General features: G+C 45.3%; 1 protein-coding gene across 7 annotated transcripts in view; it reads left to right on the top strand.

The window, feature by feature from the left end:
• The window catches only part of MAD1L1 (mitotic arrest deficient 1 like 1), a 307,430-nt gene that overhangs the window by 183,731 nt on the left and 98,288 nt on the right, over positions 1–25,411 (top strand). For all 7 annotated transcript variants that reach the window (XM_015876929.2, XM_015876934.2, XM_015876933.2 and 4 more), the window contains exon 16: positions 11,383–11,590. In XM_015876929.2, coding sequence (XP_015732415.1) covers positions 11,383–11,590 — 208 coding nt within the window. The remainder of the gene's footprint in view (positions 1–11,382; positions 11,591–25,411) is intronic.

Here is a 25,411-nt window from a genome sequence, read left to right as displayed (position 1 = left end):
TTGTGTCAGGAAAGGTTCTCCCTGTTATGGGATCAGGAGGTTGCGAGCTGGTTTCATTCTCAAGCATTGCTCTCAGCTGGGTCCTTTGTGCTGTCTGCGCCATGTGGGCGCTGCCTCACCTTTCTATTCCTTCTTGCCCTCTGCATTGAAATGCCTTCCTGCAATGAAGCCTAGTTTGAAATTGCCCTCCTAGGTCCGTGAATTTATTCACCTTTGGGGACTTTCCAGGCCTCATCAGTACAACGGGTAAAACAAAAACAAGTTACCAGCGGTTCCTTTCTCAGGCCATATGTAACTAGCGTGGAGTATTGATTTAGTTTTGATGTGATGTAGTCTATAAATATGCATGAGGATTTAGGGTTATTTAACTGTGCTTTTTAATTCTCCTTGCATTGCTGACTCTTCCAGTCGAGTCTTTCTTTGTATGCACAGCAAGCTGCTCTGCAACCTCACTGTTCTCACTGGCTAGGACCTCTCTAATGTTTGTTAATCCTAATCCTGTAGAAACTTCTAATGTTCAAGGAACAGGAGGACACGAAGCGATTCCCTTTCACGTGAGGACCAAGATCCTCCTGGGACTGGGTAGGGACTGCGAGGCAGTTGCCACCATAGGGTTAGGAGAAAGGAGGTGGGGATGTGTCCCGTCCTCCTGGAGAACGGGAAAAAAGTTCTTGTAGCTTACTTAAATAAAGAAGGTAACCTGACCAGATGGTGAGCAGGGAAGGAAAAGGTAATGCTTGTCCTGAGGAGCCGGAATTGAATGTACCCTCTAAACTGATATCTGGGTTTTTTAGAAGCTCTGATCTCTGACTTGAGAGCTAAGCAAGCAAATGAGGGTTCTGCATATTCAACATGTTTAACTGCCCCTGTAGTGACTCTGGTGGATAACATAGGTAGTGGCATGGATAATTAAGGGGGAACTTGCATGTATATACATTTTTATTTTTTGAGATGATGGAAGCTCCCTACTTGCTCTCTCACTTCTCCCTCTACAGAATCCCCTATTACTGGAAGGATGTTCTCATGGTATCTGGTCAGATGTCGTGTTGGTGCAGGGGAAGGTCAGCTCTCCCCATGCAGAAGCTGTGTCACGATAAAGGGGGGAGGAAGAAAAGAAATAGAAATGCCAATTTTTCTCTGGCTTTTCTCCTCCTTGATGTGTTGCAGGGACACACTTTATTTGTTTTCCTCATTTTTATCTTCTACTTGGCTGAAGCAGAAAGAAGCTGGGAGGCAATAGCATCTCACAGCGAGAGGCTGCAGTGAGCTTGTTTAACCTGGAGCACGTTTGCTGTAAAACCCACTCAGACACTGACCGGCTGCTCAGAGACTGTCAGAAATGAATCCTCCAACCCGCTTGTGCCTGTCAGAGCTGCTACATGATGTGAAAGGGAACTTGGCTCCCTCTTGAAGCAGAGCAGCTCCCAGCTCGAGGCAGGGAAGCTGCTAATGAAAGTGCTAGCTGCCCTGTGTCCTCCACCAAAAGGCACTGAAGCTGCCTCCTATCCTGTCAGGTCTAAGAATGCATGCAAGGACATACTATAGTACTTGTATATGCACTAAATTACAGGATCTAACGGTGCTGGAGTGCTTGAGGCCTTTGGGAAGTTGTGTGGTGTTGCTGTTAATGCTGTTGCTTCAGCAGCCAGCCTGATGGACAGACAAGCAATGTGAGTGGCAGCTCTCCCTGTCACTTATTTCCTAGGCTTGTATATGCTTAGCTGAACTTTGTGTCCCACATCAGATCATGGAGGTAATTGCTTCTTACATTGCTATTATTTTTTCATTTTTCTCTTTATGTAAGATAGCGTCTTAAAACTCCTAGAGGTTTTGCTTTTTCATAATTAGGTATATTCTCTAGGAAATATTGTTTTGCAGGTTTTTTTTTCCTTTCCAAAGACCTCAGGTCTTCATAAAGGAGCCTCAGCTACTACACGCTGACTCTTTCCCTCCTGTTTGAGGAGCAAGGATCCCAGGCTAGTACAGGGATTTGTGATGCTTTTCTCCTCTCCAGTCTCCCCTTGCAATCCAATCTCCATTCATTCTGAAGTAGAGCTTTACAAAGAAACACAGAATAACTGAGACATTAAAGTGTGATCCATGGAGCATTGTTGAGAGGGAAAGCTTTGATTGGTTGGATATCTGGATTGGAGTCAATGCTACAAAAAACCCTCAGTTCCAATATCTTCATCTTCCTGGTCTATTTGTACAGTATCTGTATGTGCACATTTCATGCACAATAAGAAAACAGAGCAAAGTAATAAACTTGTTTTAAACTCTATGCTTCTCTGGAGAAATAGACTTTGGTCTGGCATTTCTCAGCAGCGTTCATAACCAGAGGTGACTTCATTTGTATGGGAAGGTTGACAATTATTTTTTTTTGGAAGTCAGATCTATGAGAACCAGCATTTCTCACTGTAAAGGTAATTCTTATCTCTGGAAAAAGGAATTTAAAAATGGAAGCTATAATCTCTTTGGGGCTGTTTTCTAAATCAATGTTGCTTCTTTTTCCTTTGCCTTTATCAGAGGTTTTGAACCATTACATGTCTTTGCACACTACAAGAGTGTAACTAACAGCAACTTCTTATGAACTTTGTTCTCAGGAAAGACAGAAATCTTTGACTTGAAAAAGGAGAAATCCTGAAATTCAGAGCTCTGGGAGGTAACAATCTGTCCTTCAGCAGACTGCGATTTTCTTCAAATTCAATAAAAAGAAAAGCTGCAATGCTGAATTGAAAGGGACAGTGAATGCTTGAATGTGTTTCTTCTCAGTTATCCCAACTCTGCGTTGTTCCTTGTCTTGCTGTCCCAACTCTTAACCTTTCTGTTGCATTTGTTTGTGTCCCAGACCTCATCTGAATGCCCTCATTCAATGCAAATTATAGGCTTGCATCCTCCAGGGAGAATTGCATTTGGAAATGGGTATAGGAAAAAAAAATCCCCTTCTTAAAACTGTACCTGAAGGGCTTTAGCAGCACATGGGTGAGATGATTTATTTTACTGCTCGTGTTGCGGCAGTGCCCAAGATGTTGCATGATGTAACAAAGGACGTGGTCTGGTGTTAGAGCAGTGTGATTAGGGTGATTAGAGCTTTTTGTCTGCAATATATCTTAACTCCAACTTCCTTTCTGTTTCATTGCTAATTTTCTGTAGATGCTGCAGTAAAAGAGGGCCGTAGGGAGGAATATCAATGAGTACGTGTGTGGCAGATCAGATGTGGAAGAAAAAGAAAAGGGTAGAGAAGGATCTCTGGGGAAGGAGCAGCTCATCTGGGTGTTGGAGGTGGTGGTATTGATGGAGTGGGGAAGGGGTTGGAGAAAGAGCATTATGATTATCCATGGCATGGCATGTGAGAGTAGGGATCTGAAAGCTGATGTGCTGGTGGGAGCTACAGCAGTTATTGAGGATGGAGAGAACTAACAGACTGTCACAGAGATCATCGTTATCTCTGCTGTTCTGGACATGGTTAACATGGGTGCTTAGGAGGCCACAGCAGAAGGGCTGCCTGACCCATAGTGTGCAGACCAGAGGTCATGTAGTTGGGGCAGAAGAAAGATCTCCATGTTTGGGGGAAGAAGGAGCAGGAGTGAAGCTGCAGAGGCTGCCCGTGTTAATTTCTGCTGCCTGAGTGTCAGGGGTGTTTGTACTGCTGATATATACACAAAGATGATAGGGGGAAAATGCGGGGAAGGAGGAGTAGGTTACCAGCATGTGATCTGGTGGGAACTGGTGAGTCCTGCCCCAACATCCAGCACCTTCTGCTTGTTTTCAGCTGTTTGATTTCAAGTGTGTGTGTTCTGGCAGAGGAATGAGGAGCAGGTGGCGGTGGTTGCTTATTTGTAAGCTTGTTCTGTCTCATCTTTGCAATCCACTTTTGTTAACAAAGCTCCTGTTCCATGCTCTGTAGAGATCTCTTGCTGTATTTACCTTCTGTGGCAGAGGGATGTGGGGCTGGGCTGTGTGTTGTGCCTCGTGCCGGGCACACGGGGACTTCCTTGGGATGTGGTTTGCTTTGGGTTTTGCTCTAATCACTTCAACAAGCCTCAGCAAAGAAACTGGAAGAGCAAAGCCAAGAAACAACTTCCATTAAAATGGCATTTCCTGAGGAAGGATTAAGTTTCTGAGGCTGCCTTGTGCCATGTGGAGCAGTGCCTCCTGTATTTGTTCAAGGGAGGAGCTGAGCACCAAAAAGAATCTTATTTCTGAAATTTCTTTCTAAAAAGAAGCAGCTAAAAGTCAAGTCAGGGTAGGCTGGGTGAAGGTGCTCACCTGTGTAGCCAGGCTGACTCTCCTTAATACTCAACTGCAATGAGACCGGTGAGTGCTGGGGGATTTGCGTGTGTCTGCCAGGTGGTAAATACCAAATCTACCTCCCTGCTGGTTTTTATTTTTATTTTATTTATATTATTTTATTTTTTTCCCTGGTTTGAACTATAGAATCATGGAATTACTCAGGTTGGAAAAGACCTCAAAGATCATCAAGTCCAACTGCATCCTAACCATAGTACCCTAACTAACAACCCTCTGCTAAATTACATCTTTGTGCATCACATCCAAACAGTTTTTAAGTACATCCAGGGATGGTGATTCAACCACCTCCCTGGGGAGCCTATTCCAGTGTTTAACTACCCTTTCTGTACAGAAGTGTTTCCTAACATCCAACCTAAATTTACCTCGGTGCAACTTGAGGCTATTTCCCCTTGTCCTGTCACCAATGAGAAGAGACTTGTCCTGCTCTCACTGTGAGCACCTTTTAGGTACTGGAAGAGAGCAATAAGGTCTCCCCTCAGCCTCCTTTTCCCCAGACTAAACAGCCCCAGCTCCCTCAGCCTCTTCTCATAGGGTTGATTTTCCAAGCCCTTCACAAGCCTCATTGCCCTTCTCTGGACCTGCTCCAGCACCTCCATGTCCTTTTTGTACTGAGGTGCCCAAAACTGAACACAGTACTCAAGGTGAGGCATCACCAATGCTGAGTACAGGGGCAGGATGACTTCCCTAGTCCTGCTCACCACACCATTCCTGATACAAAAGCCAAGATGCCATTGGCCTTCTTGGCCACCTGTGCACACTGCTGGCTCATATTCAGCCGACTGTCCATCAGCACACCAAGGTCCCTTTCCATCAGGCAGCTTTCCAGCCACTCCTCCCCAAGCCTGTAGGATTGCCTGGGGTTGTTGTGATCAAAATGCAGGACCTGACGCTTGGCCCTATTGAAACTCTGCTGTTAACCTTGGCCCATTGATCCAGTCTGTCCAGATCCCTCTGTAGTACCCTTCTCCCCTCTGGCAAATCAACACTCCCTCCCAGCTTGGTGGGAAGGAAACTTACTGCAAACTTACTGAGGGTGCACTCAGTCCCTTCATCCAGATCATTAATAAAGATGTTAAACAGAAGCAGCCTCAGCACTGAGCCCTGGGGAATGCTGCTCATGACTGGCCACCAACTGGATTCAACTCCACTGACCACTGTTGTTTTGTTTTTATTCCCCATGTTAGAGTAGGGTTTCTGAGGGGTATTGATGCAGGACTAATGACAAATGATTCTAGATGTAAATACTGATACGCATCAGCTACGAGATAAATATGTTGAACAAAGACTTGTAATATTTTGTGACTTCTCTACTTTGATGATTCAGTAAAAGTAACAGTATTTATTACCCTTTTGCAAAGCCTGTGTGTAGTTGTTTACTCACAAATACCATGTTTTCTGATGAGCAATGCTGCTGTACAGAGACCTGAAGCCTTGAGGAAGGCTTCCATACCTCTATCCCGTTATCTGCCTCTGAGAGGCAGCAGACAGGAGCCCATGTGCCTTCCTACTTGGCTGCCTTTCAAGCGCTCCCTTCCCACCACTGCTTCAATTCCTTTATTTACGCATTGTATCTGTATTTAAGAAACTGTCTCATCTATCTCCTACAGATAGATACAGTCATTATTTGGGGTGTTCTTCCGAGGTAGCTATTGACCAATCATTCCTTTAGAGCTGATACAATCTACTGATCTCCTTAAACTGTTTCTATTCCGTTACAGCAGTGTTGGAGGCTTTTCCTTTATGGAGACGGCATGGAAAGAAATGCCTGAGCTGAGAGAGCAGCAGTGTGCATTGCTGGCATTTGGGTGGCACTTGTTCTGTGTGAGAGCTGTGCAAAGGAAGAAATGGTCCTTCCCTGGAAGAGCTTCCAATCGACAGCCTTTTCTCAGCAGGGGCAAGCACAATCTGTTGCATTGCAAGCGCGCAGCGATTAAGCTCAGCTGTCCATATGTTGCAACAGAATTTATTGTGCTGCTCAGAAAGCCCAATCTTTTAAGGTTGATAGACATGGGTGCTGTGAGGAAATAAGGCACTTAGCTGCACGTTGGTTTCATCTATGGGTTTTTGCTCACTAGTGCAATAAACAGGAGGAGCCTTTGAGAGTGGGAGGGCAGCTGATAATCCTTGATAGTGCTTGCTGTCAGTGACAGTCATTGCCTCCTTGGGATGTATGAACTTCTTTAGTCTCATTAGTGATGTTAGACAAATGTACTCTCAGCGATGGAGGCTATTCCCTTGGCTAGCAGTTCCTCCTTCTGATGAGGAATATCTGTGGTAGATGAATAGGTCCTAATTGAAATTGTTGAGCACTGAACGTTTCATCAAATGAAAAGCAGTCAGTGTGGTTTTAAGTACTTCATTCTTACCTGTGGGCCTGTGAAAGTGAAAGCTTTTATAGCTCCTTGAGAAAGACATCCCTGAATTGGGACTGTGCGCTTCTCAAGCAGTCACGAGGAGAGATGCCAGATGAAGCTCAGCCCTTTTCAAGGTGCTGTCACTGGCAGCTCTCATTGTTCTTCTGAACAACTGCTCTTCTAAGGGAAAAGTTTCTGTTTTTCAGAGATTAAAGCAATCCCGTCTTCATTCATTGTTTTGTCACTTGACTGACTCTTCCCTAATGGGGAGATTACCGGGGAAGTTTTTTTTGTGCTATAATTCTAACAGGTACACCAACAAACTGACTGTTTGCTGATAACATAAGTTTAAGAAATGACACACAGCATCCACACAATTATCTCTTCAATGCATTGTTTTTTTCTGAACTGGGAGAAGGAAGCAGGAGGAAGAGCAGTAGCATCTGCCTTGGCTTTGTACGTCTGTTCTAGATGGCAAATTGGCCCCATTGCAAACCCTTTTTTCTGTAGTTTTTTTGTCAGAAAGTTTATTGGTAGCTCTGATCATAGAGAATTTTTGTTCCGTGTCCCAGGCTGCGCCTGGAGGATGTTGCATTGAGGGTAGTGCTTGTGTGGTGCATCTGCCGTGTCTCTTACATGATGTCTGTATGATCAGAAGTGGTGGGATGGTGCTTCTCCGTGTTGGGAGCAGGAGTTTTACTTGTGTGTCCCCTCGGGGCATGTCTTGGGTGCAAAACAACATGATTTCACAAGATGTGGAACATTAACCTCTGGAGTCAACAAATCTTCTTTGTGAAATGTCCAGTGTTCTTCTGAGAGCACGGAAATGCTTTTGCTGCCTTAAGCACCAAATCAGCTAGTTAGCATCTTACTTTCCAGGAATGAATAATTCACTGTACTGCCAAGTGTCAACCAGGCTTGGTTGCAATCAATCAAGATATTTATTGCTTCCTTCTAAATGGAAACTCTGTGTACATTTTTCTGACAAATCTGAATTACTGGCTCAGTGTTATTCCTTGAAAGAAGAATCAATGAATGCCAGCAGTTCTCTCTAGTTGGAGTTATTTACTCTTCAGCATCTCTACAACTGCCGAATTTTTAAGTAATAGGAAAAAGAGGGGTGAAAGGTGGGCTGTGCTGGGTTATTTTTGTTCTCTGAGAACTGGCCGTGATGTGCGATGAACAGAACAACCTACCAAGGTGTTTCTGGATGAGCCAGGGACAGGGCAGTGCTTTACTGTTACATCCCATCAAGGAGTTTGCCTATAGGTCATATTTTGGTTCCGTCCCTAAAATATCTCATGCTTCTATATGCAGCCACCTTGATCATAAGTAGATTTGGATGGTTCTGATGCTCAGGCCAGGTTTCCGCACTTGGAGCATGCATTTCGCACCTCTTGGAGAAACTCAGCATGTATTACAGTGTACTGTGAGATGCTTTCTTACCTCACTCCTTGCCTGTGCTGGTTTAACATGGCAGCAGCAGCTGGAGCTGTTCTCAGGGAGTTGCTTTGGGATTTCCAGCTCCTATTCAAGGAGCCTTGTGCTGGGCAGAGTCCATTCTCCACGATGCCTTTTTCAGATGACACTGTTTGTTCTACCTCTTAGATTAGAAACAATATTCTAAGCAGACAAACCTTTTAGTTCTTCTCTCCCAGTGCCTGCAACACTATTTTCCAGGCTTCCATAGCAGATCTGAAGGGATGAAATTCTGATCAGTAAGACTAACGTATTAAGGAGGGAAAGGCATTGGATGGAGAAAACCATCTATCTACATTTTGCCAGAGCTAAAAGGATTCTATGGGGAGGAGGATGTTTGCTTTCTTCAGTCTTGGGTTTCTTACCAGTGTTAAGCTTTCATGTCCTTCAAATGCCAGCGGGATTGTAATGCTGCTTTGCTGCCTGCTCTGTAGAGCAGTTTCCAGCTGTGACTCTTCCCAAAGCAAACCTGACTCACTCCCAACCTTCAGAAGTTTGGAGGAACACTCTCAACATTGGAAGTTGTAATGCCATTTCTGTTGTCACGCGTTCTGTACACATGCATCCATCCCTTCCATCTGAAGCTTTACTGTACACCATTTCCATGGGAAGCTTCCTGCATTTGTTTGAGACTCTGTGATGTCAGTAGTTTTTGCAGTGACACAGGAGCACAGTGCTTGGTGCTGTGTAAGGCAGCAGGGTGGTTTTGAGGCTGAGGGGTCATCTGTGAGTCTGTGTTCTCCTTTCATTGCTGCCACATTGATGCCAAGGGGCCTTGAACAGGAGGCTGCTCCTGTAGCACTTCTCCCCTTGTAATACACATCTCGTTCTGCTGTTAGGCTTTCAATGGTAATCTCTCCTGGGGTTTGCACAGTACCTAGCTCTCTGGGATCCCTGTCTCACTTGGTTTCTATAGGCATTACTGTAATATAAACCAGCAGCACTAATATTTTAGCTGTAGGGAGAACTGTGCTAGCTTGATCTGTGCTGTGTGGAATAAAGAGAAAGCTACTGCCCCTAGCCCAAAAGTGTGAGCAGCATAACAAATGTATTAGTGATCTCCCAGAAATGTTAAATGAGATGCATTGTACCGTAGCCCTCAAATACAGCCTTCATATCACAGAGGGTTTTTAAGAGATTTGCCTGTCTCAGTGTAGCTTCAGACGGACACGCTCAGAAGGGCTGGAGAGCCCTGAAAATGAGGGTGAGCTTTAGAGCTGAGTTTCTGAGCGTGATTTTCCAAGAGTGCATGTTTTAAAAGGAGAGGATAAATAGACTGAAGAAGCTCAGAAAGACAAAGCACTGCAGCTTCTTGGCAGCACTTTGTAGAAAGGCCAGAGAGATATTTTTAAGAGTAAATAACCAGCAAAACAAATAGGCTGGTGCTGCGCATGTTAAAGCAGTCTCAGCATGGAAGGGAACAGCCGTGTGAGTTCGTAGGGTTTTCCTTCCCTCCTGGATCCTGCTGCTGTGTCTTGTTGTTATGTGTGAGTTTCTGCAGTGCTGGTGCAGTGTGAGATCACAGGTGCTCCTTGCTTGAGCCAAGCAGAGATCACTGCCTGACATTGTGGTGGTGCAGCCTCACTCTGCAGCTCCGAGTGTCATTTTGCCAACCAGTTTAAACAGCACCACAAACTTTGGGTTTGAATCTGTTCTCTTGAAAGGTAAATGAGGGTAAGGAGTGCCCTGGCCATGCTGGCCTGCTGTGAGAGCGTGACAGGGGGAGAGCCCTGAAAGGCGAATAGCACCAGGAGTTAGGCTGCCTGCAGTGGGAACTGCTTTGTAAATGGCAGCGTTTTGCTGGGGAGAATAGGTCTGATAGACTTTGTGTTCCCTCTGTTAAATATCTTGAGGCTTCTATGTGAGGTCCTGCTCCTCCAGTTCCCATCTAAATACCTTCAGGTTGAAGCTGTCAGTGGGATGATGTTCTCTCTTGGTTCTGCTGGTCTGTGTGTCTCCATGGAAGTGAGGTCACAAAGCCTCATTGCTGTGGGCCCGCAGGTCCAGCTGCCCCCCTGAGGGCAGGCCTGCCCTGAGGTGGTGTGAGCAGTGTCAGAACCAGGTATGTGATATGGCATGAAGAGCACTGCCCTGGCTCTCTATGCCTTGTTTTCCCAGTTCTATGGTGAGTTAGCCCATAGTGCCCGAGTCCTTTCGTGTTAGGAGTCTTTCATACCCACTTGTTGCATGGGATGTATAGATACCATCTCCTCATTTTGGTGAGAGCACAGGCTTGGCTGTGCTGCCCTTCTGATACATGAATGGAGTGTTTTAAATGGTTGCAAAAGGTGTTTGTTAGCTGAGCAGTGTGGGGTTTGTCACCAGTAGCACTTAAAGTGTAGTTGTTCGGTCTCTGCTTTGTTTTGCCCCCCTGAAAACACGCATGTTTTTAGCACATTATTTATGAAAAGTAAATGATGGAATTGGGATAATACCTGCCTCATGCTGCTCTTGATGGTTAATTAATGTTGACAAAATCACTTCAGGTCCTGAGATTTAATTGAAGGGAAATATATTACCATATAAAATGCCTTTTTATACAGGCAGTGCAGTAAGAATTTCAGAGTGCTGTGGAAGCCAAGATTAACATACGCTTTACTACTTTAATGGTTGTGAGGCTTCCCATAGTTTGTGTGAAAATTGTCTCTATGAAATCACAAATGTAAAATCAGTGTTTTCTTCTCACTTTGAAGCAATATTAATCTGTTATCTTAGTACTTGACTGCTTAAACTGCTATAAATACAGCTAACCTCCAAGAAAAGAGCAGTGTAAAATGAAATATCTTTTGACTTGCTTGGGGTGAGCTGATACAACTTGCTAATGACTCCACCACTGCAGTCATATGGATGTTTCTGGCTCGTACTGGTAATAAATTAGGCTGGCACTGGGTGTCCTGCTGTAGTTTAAGTATGCATTTGCATGTTCATTATGATCTCCTTCTATCAAGAGATTTAAAATACAGCTATAAAACTTCATTTCTGGAGTTAAATTTAACAACGGAGGTGTCAGCCAAGGAGTAAGCTCTGTGGAAGGTTGTGGGTTTATTCTTCTTTGCAGAGTAGTGAGAGGAAGAGGAGCAAATCCTGGTTCTGGGCTGTTGGAATAACGCACTATTATTGCATATGTGTTGCGCTTTATGCTGTAATCTGTTTCGCCTTCATAGAAGGGCAGTGCAGTTGGGCGGTCTTGGAGTTGGGATCTGATACTCAGTTTACTTCTGTTGTTTCTGGCACACAGGGCGACTATGACCCCAGCAAAACCAAAGTGCTTCATTTCAGCATGAACCCAGCAAGCCTGGCCAAGCAGCAGCGCAAGGAGGAGCAGCAGCAGCTGCAGGAGGAATGCGAGAGGCTGAGGGAGCTGGTGAGGGTGCTCGAAGCTGGCGGCTCCATCCATGGGAATCTGGAAGGAGTTGGGAGCTTTCAGTCACCGCAGGAAGTTGCAGGTAGGCTCTTGGCTTCTAGGCATGAAGATCTCATTTATCCATATTGCCAGAGCAAGTGACTGCCAAAGCAGATGGAGACGTTGCAGGCTGTGTGCTGGCTGGGGGTGGTTATGGGAAAATGAAGAGACATGGGGCTGGTGCGGAAGGTGTGTGGTAGCAATCCAATGGCAGGTTGGTACGGAGGGGAGGTGGTAACGACGAACAGTAATAATCCATATCATTTGCTGATGAGAAATGAAATACTACCATAGCAGCTTTCCCACACTGGTGCTGCCAATAGAACAAAAGGAAATATTTCTTTCCTTTCAGGGCTGCTCCAGCCCTTGAGGTAGTACAAACAGCAGGAAATAACTTTCATAGCTGCAGGGGAGCAAGTGGTTGAAATCTTTTCAGACCTGGCTTAAAACAAATTAATATTGTTTATCAGTGTATATGTGCCCCATTAATCACAGTTACATTCGATACTCTGTGAAAATAGAATACATCTTTCACTGAGCTAAATACATTTAGCAGAATCTGTGGCTCTCCGGTGCAGTCTTTCTTCCCTTCACAAGCATGTGTGAGCCTTTTTTTAGTGCAGTAACCCCAAAGTCAGCACCTCCAGATGTGCTCTCGGGCTCCGTAAATCAAGGTAAGGATATCAAAAAGATGTGACCCATCACCTACAAGACTGTGAGGTGACTGAGCTGAGTCGAGTTGTTCTGCAGAGCCCAGGAGACTTTACTGCTGTAATTCTCTCACATATGCTCTGCCCTCAAAACATTTTGTTAGAGAAATGTAAGAGAGGGAGCTGCGAGGAGCTGACCTGATGTGCTCCAGCAGCACAAACATGGGATGTGTCCAGAGGTCAGAGTGCTCCCTCAGATGTGGTGAAGAGGGCAGAGCTTTCCTCTTGGGCCACGTGTGTCAGAGACTTGAGACCCACGTAGAGACAGAGCCCTGGCTGAGAAAAGAAATCCTCACAACAAAACATCTTTCACGGCTATGGCTCAAAAATGCTCTGAAAGCAGCTTGCTTGTCTTTCCACTGCTGAAACAAAAGTACTTTATTCCCATTAAGCCTTCTTCAGTGTCTTGTAGTGGAACCACGGTAGCATGTAGCCTTAGAAATATGGTGGTGGGAAGTGGTTTTAAAATGAGGAGCTGATGATGTGCTAGAGGTACAACGACAGTTTGTCACTGTGGTTTCTGGATGCTCCCAACAAATGCATAAGCATGAAACACTTCCCAAACGTTTAAGGAAGGCCATCTTTGCCTGTAGGAGCTTCCAGTCTGAGGTCCCATGGGATGTGAGCACTTCTCAGGGATAGTGTTTATATTTCAATTAGCATCTGAAATTTCACTGGTGCTTAGATTACAGTAGATGTGGCTGCCCGGTGCCCTTGCTTGTCACTTTGCCTGGCGCAGCTGATGCTGCAGAGCCCACAGCTGGCACTGCCCCTAAGCCCTCCATGGAGAGTGACGGTCAGGGGCAGAGACTGCAGAGGTGAGGTCAGCTCTGTGTCTCTGCAGCTGATGAATGAGCCTCTGGGGTATCTGCAGTAATTAGACCATTTCTTCTCAGGGAGCGTGTTACTCACGTATGCCTTCTGTGATTTGTTATTCATAATTATTCTGCTGCCTTTCATGCAGTTGCTTTTAGCTGTTCACGAGGCGTTTCTGTGCTGGGATGTTACCAGGTTTGTCTCTAGCTCATAAGGGATTCATTTTTAAAGCTGCTTTCTCTTTTGCCTTTGATTCTGACAGGAAAACAAACAGCTCCCTGGGTGTCAGTGTATTTCCAGCTTCTCCTATATATGGTGCTTTTTTTTTTTTTTCCTCTCCTGTTGCCCCAGTCCTGTGCTATGTCATTGTGACTCCAGTTCAGTTGGGGAAGAGCATTGGTGGCAGAGGCAGCAGGGTCAGAGATACTTGGGTGACAGTCCCTTGCTGTCATTTATCACAGTCACAGGAGAGCCCTCTGTGTTCTCCAAGTGCCTCTAAGTGATTATGGAAGTGTTTCATGAAGAAAAAAAAATGAGAAAATAAGCTGTAGGTGAAGGATGGAGGAGCCCTGTGGGTGACTGTCTCTGAGATCTGGTTATATAGAAGGATCTGGATTGTTTTCTTTTTATATGCTTGTGTTCTTCACTGTCACTGCTGTAAACAGTCCTTAACCCTCCTTTCCTGTGCAGGGAGCATTCAGCAGCATGGTCTGATGTTAAAAGACCCCATGTATGTTAGTGAGGATGTTCAAGGGATGCTGAGGATGTTATGGCACTATGATTATGAGTCTGCATGGCGTATCTGAGCTGCCTTTAAGTTGGAATGCCAGCTTTGGCTGCCTTGCTGGGGCAGGGCAGAGTTCTTCAAGCATGCTGTGCAAGCCGCATCTATTTCTGCATAGGTTCTGTCCTGCTTAGCTCATGCAGTGGTTGCAGTGTAGATGTGACAGCTGTTCCAGGGCTGGTTTAATAACAACATGGATCCTCATAGCTAGAAAGCTCAAATTGCCTTCCTTGGGAAAAGAAGTGCAAGATGAAGCTTTCACTGTTGTCTTAGGATCTCAACAGCTCTGCCTACAGGAATGGCAGTGGTGGAGAGCTGCCATGTGCCTTCTATTTCAGTGTATTTTTAAGGTGTGAAATGAGGAGCTGGTGGCAGAAGCTCCTCTGCTCTGTTTGTCATTGTGCAGTTGGCTGCCTTTGGGAGTGAGCTTTATTGTGCATAACAAGAGAGCAGTTTTCAAGGAGGTTTGGGGGAGGTTTCTGGACAAAATAAGCAGAAGTCAATGTTTTTCTTGCACCCTCTTTTGTAAACTGCAATACCTGTGTACCTGTGTATGCATCTGACTCAATTGGTGCATGCAAGCAGCAAGCCCAGCTCTGGACTTGTGAGGAAGGAGACCCCTCAGTGCTGCATGGGATGCAGGGAGACCAAGGGCTGAACTCAAGAGTAGGAAGAGAAGATAAAAGCAGGAAGACAGCAAAGGTCATGGCTAAGTTTGCATTTTTGCCTCTTTGACAGTTAGATGTAAATGTAAGATGTTATCATCCTGTTCTGCTGCTCACCCTGAATAGCTTGTTGGCTCAGGTGAGGAATTTGGGTGGCCTGCAGCCAGTCGGGTTTGCTCTGTTCAGCATGCTTATGTGAACTGCAACAATTGCGCTTCAGGTACAAAGGATTATAATTGCACCGACCAAAAAAGGCATTAAGGACTGTGATGTTGATGGTTTTGATAATAATGTATTGGCCATTATTAAATTCATTCATTGGACCGGAGTGCAGCACGTTGTTTCTTTTTTTTCTGATCGTGGTTCCAACTCCTGGATAGGTAATAAGGAAATTATTACTGTGGACGTTAAAGCTCATTAAATGTGACTCTATTAAAAATCAAGGTTATGCTGGACTTTAAATCTTTTTGAGCATAACCACTGGAGGCTGCAGCACCAGCTGGCAACTCGCCACGTAGTTCAGTGGTCCTTTTCTCATTTATGCAGTAATGGTCTCTATTAAAATGGGTACCAGTGCTATTGCAAAGGAGAGGTTTGGACAACGTGAGCTATAACAACTTTCTGTCCTTTTTCAAAGTATAAAAATTGCACGCGGGCTTGTGCAGTATTAATGGGGCAGATCCGTGGCAGCCCCATTAAGGGAATGGGCTGTAACTTTATGGGTGTTTTGTTTCTCTCTCCTGGTGCCTCCACAGGTCTGGGTTGTGTAACAGCACTGTGCACCAAGGTCAGGCTGCCATCTGGGAGCGATTCTCAGTCCTCCTGCCTCAAACAGGGATGCAGATTGCAACAGCTTTAGGAAGGTGGTGCAGAGAATCACTGCCCAGATTTGGAATCTGTTCCAGTACTACATTTCTTTCCTGTGCTCTTAATGCTTCCCCCCCCCAGATCTTTCTGTATTTCAGGCTGTATCTTCTGCTTTTTTTTTTCCCCTCCTGATCCATATCTTTATTTCCTGCTTTGCTTCGGGGCAGTTCTGTTTAGATGTTCCTTTATTTTTGTCTTGTTTGGTGCTGGTGGGGCCTCTCTGGGTTGTTCTTTTTTTCTGGCATTGCTAGAGATGGAGTTTGGTCTGCAGGCAAATAGGTAGGTGGCAGTACCAGCTGGTGGGAGCTGATGGGAGCAATGCTTGCCTCTTGGAGTGGAGCACGGGTAGAATAGTGCTGATAGTTTCCATTTGTGATCTTATCTCAAAGGTGACATGCTCAAAGATAGGAATATGAATAGCCCGTTCTGACTGAAAAATGCAGCAATGCAAATTTTCCACTAGCTTTCATGATTTATTGCTAACCCATAGGGATGATGGTGCGCTCCTTTCTCTCACCCAGCCTCTCCCCATAAGACGAAAAGTGCTTTTAGTATTCTTTCTGTTGAGAGGCTGAAAGGAAGAGGGGGAAATCAACCCTGACTTCATCTGTCTGTGGAGAATTTTGGAAGTGAGCTATTGTCCTTAAACCATAATTCCACCAAAACCGAAAGCTGCTCATCAGTCTGAACTGCTTCTGTGTTCTTTTTCTTGTTGGTAAGGTAGGGAAAAGGGCTCCTTGATGGGTATTGGGGAATCTCACTGCAGAGCTAATGTTTGACCTGAATAGAGATGCTACATTGCATGCTAAGCAATGGCTGTCTCCAGCATCACAGCTATGTCAGTGCCTTGTAAAAATGTTACTAATTGGAATTAAATTGTGTAATGAATTAATACTAAAATAATCTAATCCTGTTAAAGTGACAAGCCAGAGATGGTAAAATTTGTCACTGTCCCAGCATGCTTGTGCTTCTGATGAATGTGTTTCTGAGTACAGAAGGTGACAAAAAGGAGCAGATGGAATTGAAAAGTTGCCGTTCTCCATCCACAGTTGGCTGAGCTGATGGTGCCTGGGAGCCTTGATGCTTCCTACCATCTGCCTGTAGGACATCCATGCACGATGAGGGCTGCACCTGTGAATGAGGCGTGAGCTTACCTGACAGAGGGTGGATCTTAATGGGTGGTGGGTGAATGAAGCGCCTGCATTCACTTTGCTCTGGTAGTTCCCAGCATCTTGTTGGTCCAGCAAGCCTAGGCAAGGCAGCTACACGGCAGCACTTGTTCAGTCCCATAAGACCACTGAAATGCCTGCTCCTGGTGCAGAGGGAGTTCATTAGGTGGCGTTTGTCTTTGCAGTTGTACCAGGTCAAGCCCCCTCCAGCTTTGTACTGAAGGAATTGCTTTCTTTGTAAAGAGACATAAAGTGAAGGTCTGGGGTGTTTGCCATCTCCAAATGTTAAGGAACTTCTAGTAAGAGCAGGATGTTAGCCTCTGTGCCTTGCTTGTATTTCAACAGAAGTAATTGCTTTCTGTGTATCCCAATCTCCTCTGAAGCTCATAAAGAGCTTGTCTTTGCCTCCAGTGTTTTGCTGTGTGCTGATGAAGTTCTGTCCTTTCAGTCCATGATCTTGTTGGGGGAAAAAGTCATTCCCTACCGCTGCCTACACCATGAACACTGCATGGCTTTGATGCACAAAGTACAAACAAAGCACACAGGAAGAATGTTATTAGCAGCAGACCTTGGGAGCTGCTCAGAGCTTGCCCACCCCCCCATATGCTGACCTTGTGCTGAGTTGCAGTGATCTCGGGGGTAATCCCCTCACCTCATAGCTGGTTATTAGCATTATTGCATTTATGGGGCTAGCTTGTCTACTGTGAGACATTTCGACCGGTCTGAGACCCGAACAGTATATTAAAACTGGGAATAAGCTGGTTGTTTAAATAGATCTTAGTTTGATTTCCTTCCATATCATTCACATCCCTTTGTCCCAGCCTAGCACTACTGATGATGAGGTGAGGCTGCTAAACAAACCTGTTTACCTGAAAGGCTATAATTAAGCTGAGCCCTACTACACTTCATTATTGACACTGATGTCATAGTCGGTGGGCAGAGTCTATAAAACCCTTTTACATTACAGCTGTGTCAGTGGATTTGGGCAGCCCACCCACAAGGGGGCAAACACTTTGAAGGCTCAGTGTCCTCATTCAGCAGTGGGTGGTGAAGGCTGTGTGCTGCTCAAGTCAGCACAGGGGCCTGTAAAGAACCAGCATTCCTGGCTTGAATGAGAGTGTAGTATCTCAAGAGGCCTGAAAGAAATGTTCTCAGGTTTAAAAGAAAAAAAATTGCTTTTATCATATGTAGCATTTATCATTCAGATAGATTCCCAGCTTCTTAGAGATAACACAGATAGGAAGTCATGCAGCACTGGGTATATTGAAAGCAGTGTGCCCTGCTGATGGCAGCATGCCATGAGCCTGTTCAGCAATGAGAGGTATGTACCATGGGTGCTGCAAAGCTGTGAGCCCTGGAGTGTGCCTGAATGCTGCAGCCGGGTGGGATGCTGTGACAAGAGGTGCTGAGGGACATTGCTGGGACTTGAAGACTTCATCCGTAGTCCAGGGATGAGAGGTTTACCATCAGTTCTGTAACTTGGTTCTGGTGTAGCTGCTGAGTACGCGAGGTTTGCTGTGAGTCGAGGGTTATAGCAGGGCCTGCACTGAGCCATCACAAAGAGCAGCAAAACTGCCATGCCTCTCTTTTCCATACAGTTTGTGTGGAGTTCACAAGGCCTTATATTCTCTTGCTCTTGTAAGAGGCAGCTTGTGGACCTGCAAAGTGCATCCATGCAGCTCTACCATTCCTATGAGTTGTTTTTTTTTAAAGGCATTTCCTACCCTCTGGCTGGGCACTATGTAGAAGCTGATTAAAAGTATTTATTAGTACCAGACCCCTTGCTCCAGAGGAGGGGAGGTGAAAGCTGCTTTACCAAGAAAGAGATGGTAATGTAAGTTGGAAGGGAGAAGATGGAAAACAACTGAGTGTATGCGATGAGAGGACCAGAGTGAATCGTTGAACTTTGAGAATATCTGCCAGAATTTCTTTGGCAGCATGAGGCTCCTAAGGGATTTTCCTGGACTTAAAAGTCCAGCCCAGAATCTGGTGGTGGTGGAAATGAGTGGCACTGCAAGAAAACAATGCTGGGGAGAAGGGCTGCCTGTTCCCTCAGTGCATGAGTTTAATTCAGTACCAGTGCAGTGAAGTCATGCTGTTACATCCAAAAAAGAAGAGAGGTCACCTTTGCTGAGGCAGAGAGGGAAGGCAGAGGCAGCTAATGTCTAGTTACAGATAGGCAGGAGGCAAGGCTAGAGGGCTTTGTGGGACCATGCATGTCAAGAGAATGTGTGTGGGCATACCTGGAGAATCCTGGGCTTGACAGGCAGTGCTTTTTCTCCTCCTGGCTTTACCATATGTGGCTTTAGAGGAGAATCAGCAATAAAACCAATTCTTTTAGGCCCGATGACTTGTTTGGGTTCCCTGTCCACCAGTGAACCACAAAGCAGCAGCAAGGTTGAGTTGTTCCTGCTGCCAAGTCTGTCCTTTCATGTCCCCTCTTGGCCACATTCCTCTGCTGTAACCTGGGGAAATCTGGAGCCTTGGCAAGGAGAAAAGTCAGTGAGCAGCATAAAAACCTTTCCTTCCTGCGTTTTAACCCCTTCCCTTTTCACAAATCACTGTAAAAGCACTGTTGCATTTGTCCCATGAGGATGCTGGCACACTGCATATAATGCCATTTCTGGCCTTAGTTCTTGTATATCCTGCTACACTGACAGTGTCTTTATCCTCCAGAGACATGGCAACAGGCCCTTCAGATTGTTCAGCTTGTGGGTCTTGGTAGAGTTTGGTGCTTGAATTTTCCTGCCGGGCTGCTGGGGTCAGGCCCTCCTTACACAGCAGGTGAGAGCCAGGGTGCTCCTGCTTCATGTCTCTGGTCCAGCAGCCTCCCAGGGGGAAGGAAACACAGCATTATCTGCAGCTGCCCTTTGGATCCTATGGGGTTGTGATATGAGCTGCCTCTTAAAGCACTTTGCATCACAGAGCAGCTTTTGATTAGGAGCGATGTGCCATAAGGCCTTCGGATGTTCACGATTGAAAATGCTCTTTCATTCATCAGCAAGATTGAGAAGAAAGGCTTGTGCTGATGTCTCAAATTCAGGCTGACACGATTTCCCTGACTTTAGAAAAACCAGCCTGCCGGAGCGCTCCGGGTGGAGAGCTCAGATCTTTACATCTTGGCAATGGATTGTTTCTCCTGGAAATTAAAGCTTGAAGCCTTAGTGAGCAGCAGAGTGTATTGGAAATCTGGCTGAGAAACTTTGTGATGAGTGTTGAGGAACAGCCTGAAAAGGTTTGTGCTGGCAAGGTGAATGTCCCCTTGGTTGGGGATGCTTGTTGGGTTCAGGGAAGGGAAAATAACTGAGCATATTTGTGTGCGTTCTCTCCAGGCTGCCCAAGATGATGGTAAGCTTGTTGTGGCAGATTCATAATGCCATGGAGTCTGGAGTCCACATTTCAATTTCCAGTTAGATATACTTGGCTGGGAGCTGATGCTTGACTGTCCTTGCAGGATAAATAGGGACTCCTTAAAGCTAAATCCCACATGAGGTGGGGTGGATGTGTAGAGGCTGAGAAGTAAAGCATCTCATTCCATACTCTAAAGGGACGTCATGTGCAGCTAACGTTCAGATGCTGGAGGAGAGCTGTATATACGATCTGGATTACCTGCTTACGTCTCCGTGGGAAGCCATTTTCCCCAGGCAATGCTGCTCTTTAGTCACGTTCTTGATTTGTTTTCTCTTGCCCTGATTATTTAGTGGCTGCAGATGAAGTAAAAGGCAGTTTCAGTATTCTAGAGCAATGGCTGTATTTAAGAAGTTTATATTTGATGAGTAAGTTGATGACATTGCATTATGTGAATTTGATGTGCAAACTTGTCACCAAAGTGTAAACATAGTGACAGCAGGACCAGCAATTCTCAGCCTAATCAAGTAAGCCAAGTAACACATTCTTTGAGCTATAGAGTAATAGAGGCTGATTTACATATTAAAATGAGAGAAGCTACACAGATCCAACAATTAAGTTGATATTCTAATTGGGTAAAAGTCAGGAGATTCAAAGTTACGCTTTCTGCATCAGTTCATTTGTCACCCACATGTATATGGAGTATTTTCAGCGACTTCATTTGGTATGAAACTAATATGCCTTAAGATACATGAAATGTTGGCTGTCGAAGAGAGGAGAGCTTTGGATTTGCTGTGTTGGAAACAGACTCAGAGCCTGAGGCCTGGTCTGCTTAAAAATAGCACAAACAAACTCCAGGTAATTTCTTTTCTAATATTCTAGTAGACGTGATGGGAGGGAGAGTGCTATATTCAAATGCAATAGGAAAAAAACCCCATTGATCTCAACAGACCTTGAGTTATATCCTTAACTTCTTGTTTTCTTTTAAAGGAATAAGCTTTATTTAATTGCAGATTCGCACAAGTGCGCTGGTACCACTAAGAATTACATCAATATATGGATTCTGTCCTTGGTGTTTTATGCTGGTTTCTCAGTACTGATCTTGCATTCAGATAAGCACGCACACATACAGCTACCCTTATCAACACGTGCTGATGTGCTGATAGATGAATGCTTGTTCCCTGAGCTCACAAAAAGCTATTCGCATGCCAAGTCGAATGACTTTTTTTTCCATAATCCTCTTTGAATTAGATGACAAAAAGAAAGCGTATGGGAAGGTTAACTAATGGATATGCTTTTCTTCCTGAGGAGGAGAAGAAAAATGGTGAAGTGCTAGAAAATGGTCAAGCAGAGTTTTGATCCGGCTCCTCTAATCAGATACATTCTAGGCAGTGGGCAACTCGGGGAAACGTTAATCCACAGTGGGTTTATGTGGAATGGAGAGCATTCATTTGGAAAGCAATCAGCGTATAAAAGCAGACACTTATAATTAGTTTTCCATCTTAATCGTGGCGCTGACATTCGTACCTCAGTATGGTAATCTAATGCTAGTCCTTTGAATAGGTTGCTACATGACAGTGTAAATAGGAAGGGAAGCTCTCTTCTCTTGGGGTCTTCACACATATCCACCTGGATTGCTGATTCCATGCAGCAGCACTGCAGTGGTTGCTAACAGAGGAGGAGGGTGAGCTAGAGGGAAAATGGGTCCAAAGCATCACCCCCTCCTGGGGACTCTTTTACAAGGTCGCATGCTTTAATTCACATTTGCCTGTTGTTAACAACTGTGGCTGCTTCATGCTGCAGCATGCACAGGATCCAAAACAGAAAGGCCTCAGTTCCTCTCCATTCATTTGGAAAAAAGCCCAAACCATGCAGCCCCTTTGGGATTTTGCAGTACAGAGACCTGAGCACTGCTGTAACGAGCTCTTGGGGCGGCACAGCTTGGTAGGTAGATGGCATTCTGCGTGGCTTTGGTGTGGTTTTGCGCCGAGGTAGCAGAGGCATGGGTTTAAATCATAGCAAGACTTAAATCTCAGGGGAAGGACACGTCTGTCCACCAGGGATTTCTTAGCAGCTGGCAGCAATCCATTATTCAGACTAAACTGAAGCTACCCGGTATGGTTTATGTAGACCTAGCAGCAGATGCAGTCTTTACTTGTTATTTCAGTGTTTCCACATCTTCTCCGTTGCAGTGCCAGGTGATCTGACTTGAGCTGTGCTCAGAGCGCAGTAAATCAATCCAAGTTAGGAAGCTGCATATTCATTCTTATGTATAAGAGTTTAGCCTGATGGATGAAAGTCAGATGGATGGGAAACTGTTTGGAACCTGACTCTGGTTTGCTTGTTCCCTCACTGCCTGGCTAAGTAGGTCTCCAGTCTTCATTGAACAAGAAGAGTCTTGATGTATCCTGTTGGAGTATCATAGCATAGTGCATTATTGGGTAGGTACGTCGCTCTGTGAAGTTACTGTCTGCGATGATCAGATACCATTATAGATGTGCAACAGAAGTATTTAAGTTAAATAGAACAGAGACTTCTGCAAGGAAGGGCCAGAGGCAGCAGCAGCAGCATCCTCCTTCACTAGAGACCGCAGATGTGTCATCAAAACTCACCGCTAGTGGCATCAAAGGCAGCGTGCAGATCTGAGAGATTCAGCAAGAGTTTTCTGAATAGGCTGATAATGATGGCTGTGTGTGATTCCCCTTTCAGACTGCCATATTGCCACTGCTTCACTGAAATGAGGCAGAACTTAGGGCAACTTTCTGTCTTGTTAGGCAAAAGTGGTTAAAAAAGAAAGAAATGCTAAGTTAGAACTAGTGAAGTTCCATCTGCCTAACAGGCACTGAAGGTGCTGCAGGTGTTTTTGTAAGCAGCCCATAATTTGAATTAAATCCTGGCCAGGTTGTTTCCGTAATATGTGCCTGTGCTGTCCTCGGTATATGGAAGTGTGCCAGTGCATTTGTGAGCTCCCTGCAGAATGTATTTGGACTCCCATGGTGTCACAAGGGGTAGTGGAAATTACTCTTCAAAGCACTTCTTTCTGCTGTAGGATCCTTCATATGGTACAACTTGAGGAAAAAAAAAAAGACCACAAAGCAAACAAAAAAGGAAGCAGCAGAGAAGAAGGGGAGCATTACCCCGTGCTGGAATCCCAGGGAAGTTTTAGGTGGAGCGAAGGATTTTAAGCAAGGTGTTCCCATGGATGGGAAATTTTCTTCAAGGTGATGTCACAGAATCACAGAATGACCCGGGTTGGAAGGGACCTCAAGGATCATGTAGTTCCAACCCCCCTGCCTGGCAGGGCCACCAAACATACACCTTTACTAGATCAGGTTGCCCAGGGCCCCGTCCAACCTGGCCTTGAACACCTCCAAGGACGGGGCATCCAGAACCTCCCTTGGCAGCCTGTTCCGGGGCCTAACCACTCTCCTAGTGAAGAAGATGTCCTAGGTTAAATGGAGAGGAGGCTTTTGCAGGGCCTGGGATCAGGTTAAAAATGGGATGGCATCTTAGAGACATCTCAGGTAGCTCAAAGTCCCTGGCTGCTCACCCTGTGGGCAGAAATAAATAAGGATAAAAATTAGCACTGCTCATATCCCACTCATTGTAGTGTGTTAAACGCTGCTGTTCTCTTCTGACAAAGGCAATGCGAGCCAAGCAGCTCCATCAAATCAGGGCAAATGAGCAATTAGCCAGAGGTACAGAAATAGTGTTTAGAAAGGTATAAAGTTGCTCTGAGAGCTATAAAATGTCTCTCCTTGTTTTGTGCATGGTTTAGAGTGGGAATGTTTGACACTTAACAAAAGCTGACTAATTCTTTGTTGTTTCCCTCTAACGATCAGAATTCAGGGGAGGGCTGGCTGTGACAGGCTGGAGGAGCGTTGCAGTGAAAGCGAAGCTCTTTTTAATTAGAAAGTCCCTTGGATGATTTACTTTCTTAGCGATTGGAGCGCTGGCTGGTTTAAACGTGTCAAGCAATGCTGACCAGTACAATGCAGACTTGTCAGCGCAGCTTCTGTTTTGCTCTTCAGAAATCAAGAGGTGAAGCCTGTTCCAATGAGGAGAGTCTGTGATGAGAGGAATTATAGCTGCAGCCAGCCGTGCTAGCGGCTCCGCCATCTGCTGTGAAGTCTCTGGCTTGAATTCCAGCACTTGTGGTAGCAGGCGTAATGATGATAATATTTTCCACTTCTGTAGCACCCTCTGTCCAAAGGTCTCTGAGTGTGCTAGAGGTGCTAATTAAGACTCGCGGCACCCATGGGAGGTGGGCATGAGCCTCCACGCTGTCTTTTTCTTGCTTGCAGAGTCTAAAGATACTGTTGGTAATCTTTGCGCAGCGATTCCTTCTGCTAGGAAGCCCTAAAAGAACAAAACCCTCTCATACTTCTGTTAGCACAGGTGAGTTTCAGTCAGGGCTGTGTTAGAGAGGCAGTCTGACTGTTGGTAGCTGCTGGAGCTGGAGGTTGGGAGCTATCTTCATGTTCCATGGTGGGCTCGGGGTGGCAGCAGCAGAGGCTGTGTGTGCATCAGCTGTTGCAGAGCTTTTTAGCTTCTTTGTGCAAGTCTTGCTTAGGTCTTATAGCTTCAGTCCTTAATCCATAGCCTTCTGAGGAAGCTGGACTTCTACTTATGATGGCACTGCAGACTGTCTGTCCAGTTAATGTACTCTGTGCTGGAATGGGGACAGTGATGCTCTTCCTTCCATGGAGTGCACGGTGTAAATAAGACCAACTGGTTAAGATCAAAGAGACGCCCACAATCCACCATTTCTAAGAGACAAGACACTGTTGTCAAGCATCATATGGTGCAAGGGTATTTTTGTCTATTAAAGACAGTTGTCCTCAGAGACTTGCATAACATTAAAATGAGGAAGGTAGGGGAACAAACCCTTTGTGTTCCTAATTATTGTTGGGTGCCGCATGCACTTTTCTCTATTATTTACTTAATCTTAAATACCAGATGCTAAAGGGCACCAGCATCAATTAACAGCTTAATTAGACTTGCAAAGAAATCATACAGCCTGGTTATAAGCAAATTAAGCAAAACCACTACCAACAAAAAACAAACACAGAAGCTCAGGGCTGTCTTTGCAATTGTTTTTACAGCTCTTCATGTACATCACTTGTTCTCATCACTTGCCCAGAACTCTGTGGAGCACACCATGTTGGCTCGGCTGGTTGCAGCATCACTTGTGCCTTTCTTAGTTTGTCTCCAAATTCTTTTGTCTGAGTTTGGATCAGATGCTCTTTGCAGGAATTTATGGGGGCCTTCATCCTTACTGATAGAGGACCTTGCCTTCTGCTCACCTGCAGTCATTAAGGTTGGGAAAGACTGCTGTGATCAAGTCCAGCACAGGACTGCACACCACCCCCTGCTTCTGCTGGGATGGCTCTTGTGTTGAGCACATCTTTCTGTTCTGCAATGCTTAGCAGGCATCTAGAAAGATGCTTCCTTTCCTATCTAATAACAGAGAGCAATGTGCGTTTATTCCATCAGTTCCCACTC

The sequence above is a fragment of the Coturnix japonica genome, chromosome 14, assembly GCF_001577835.2.
Source record: "Coturnix japonica isolate 7356 chromosome 14, Coturnix japonica 2.1, whole genome shotgun sequence".
Taxonomy (NCBI): Eukaryota; Metazoa; Chordata; class Aves; order Galliformes; family Phasianidae; genus Coturnix; species Coturnix japonica.
This window is presented reverse-complemented; position numbering and strand designations above follow the sequence as displayed.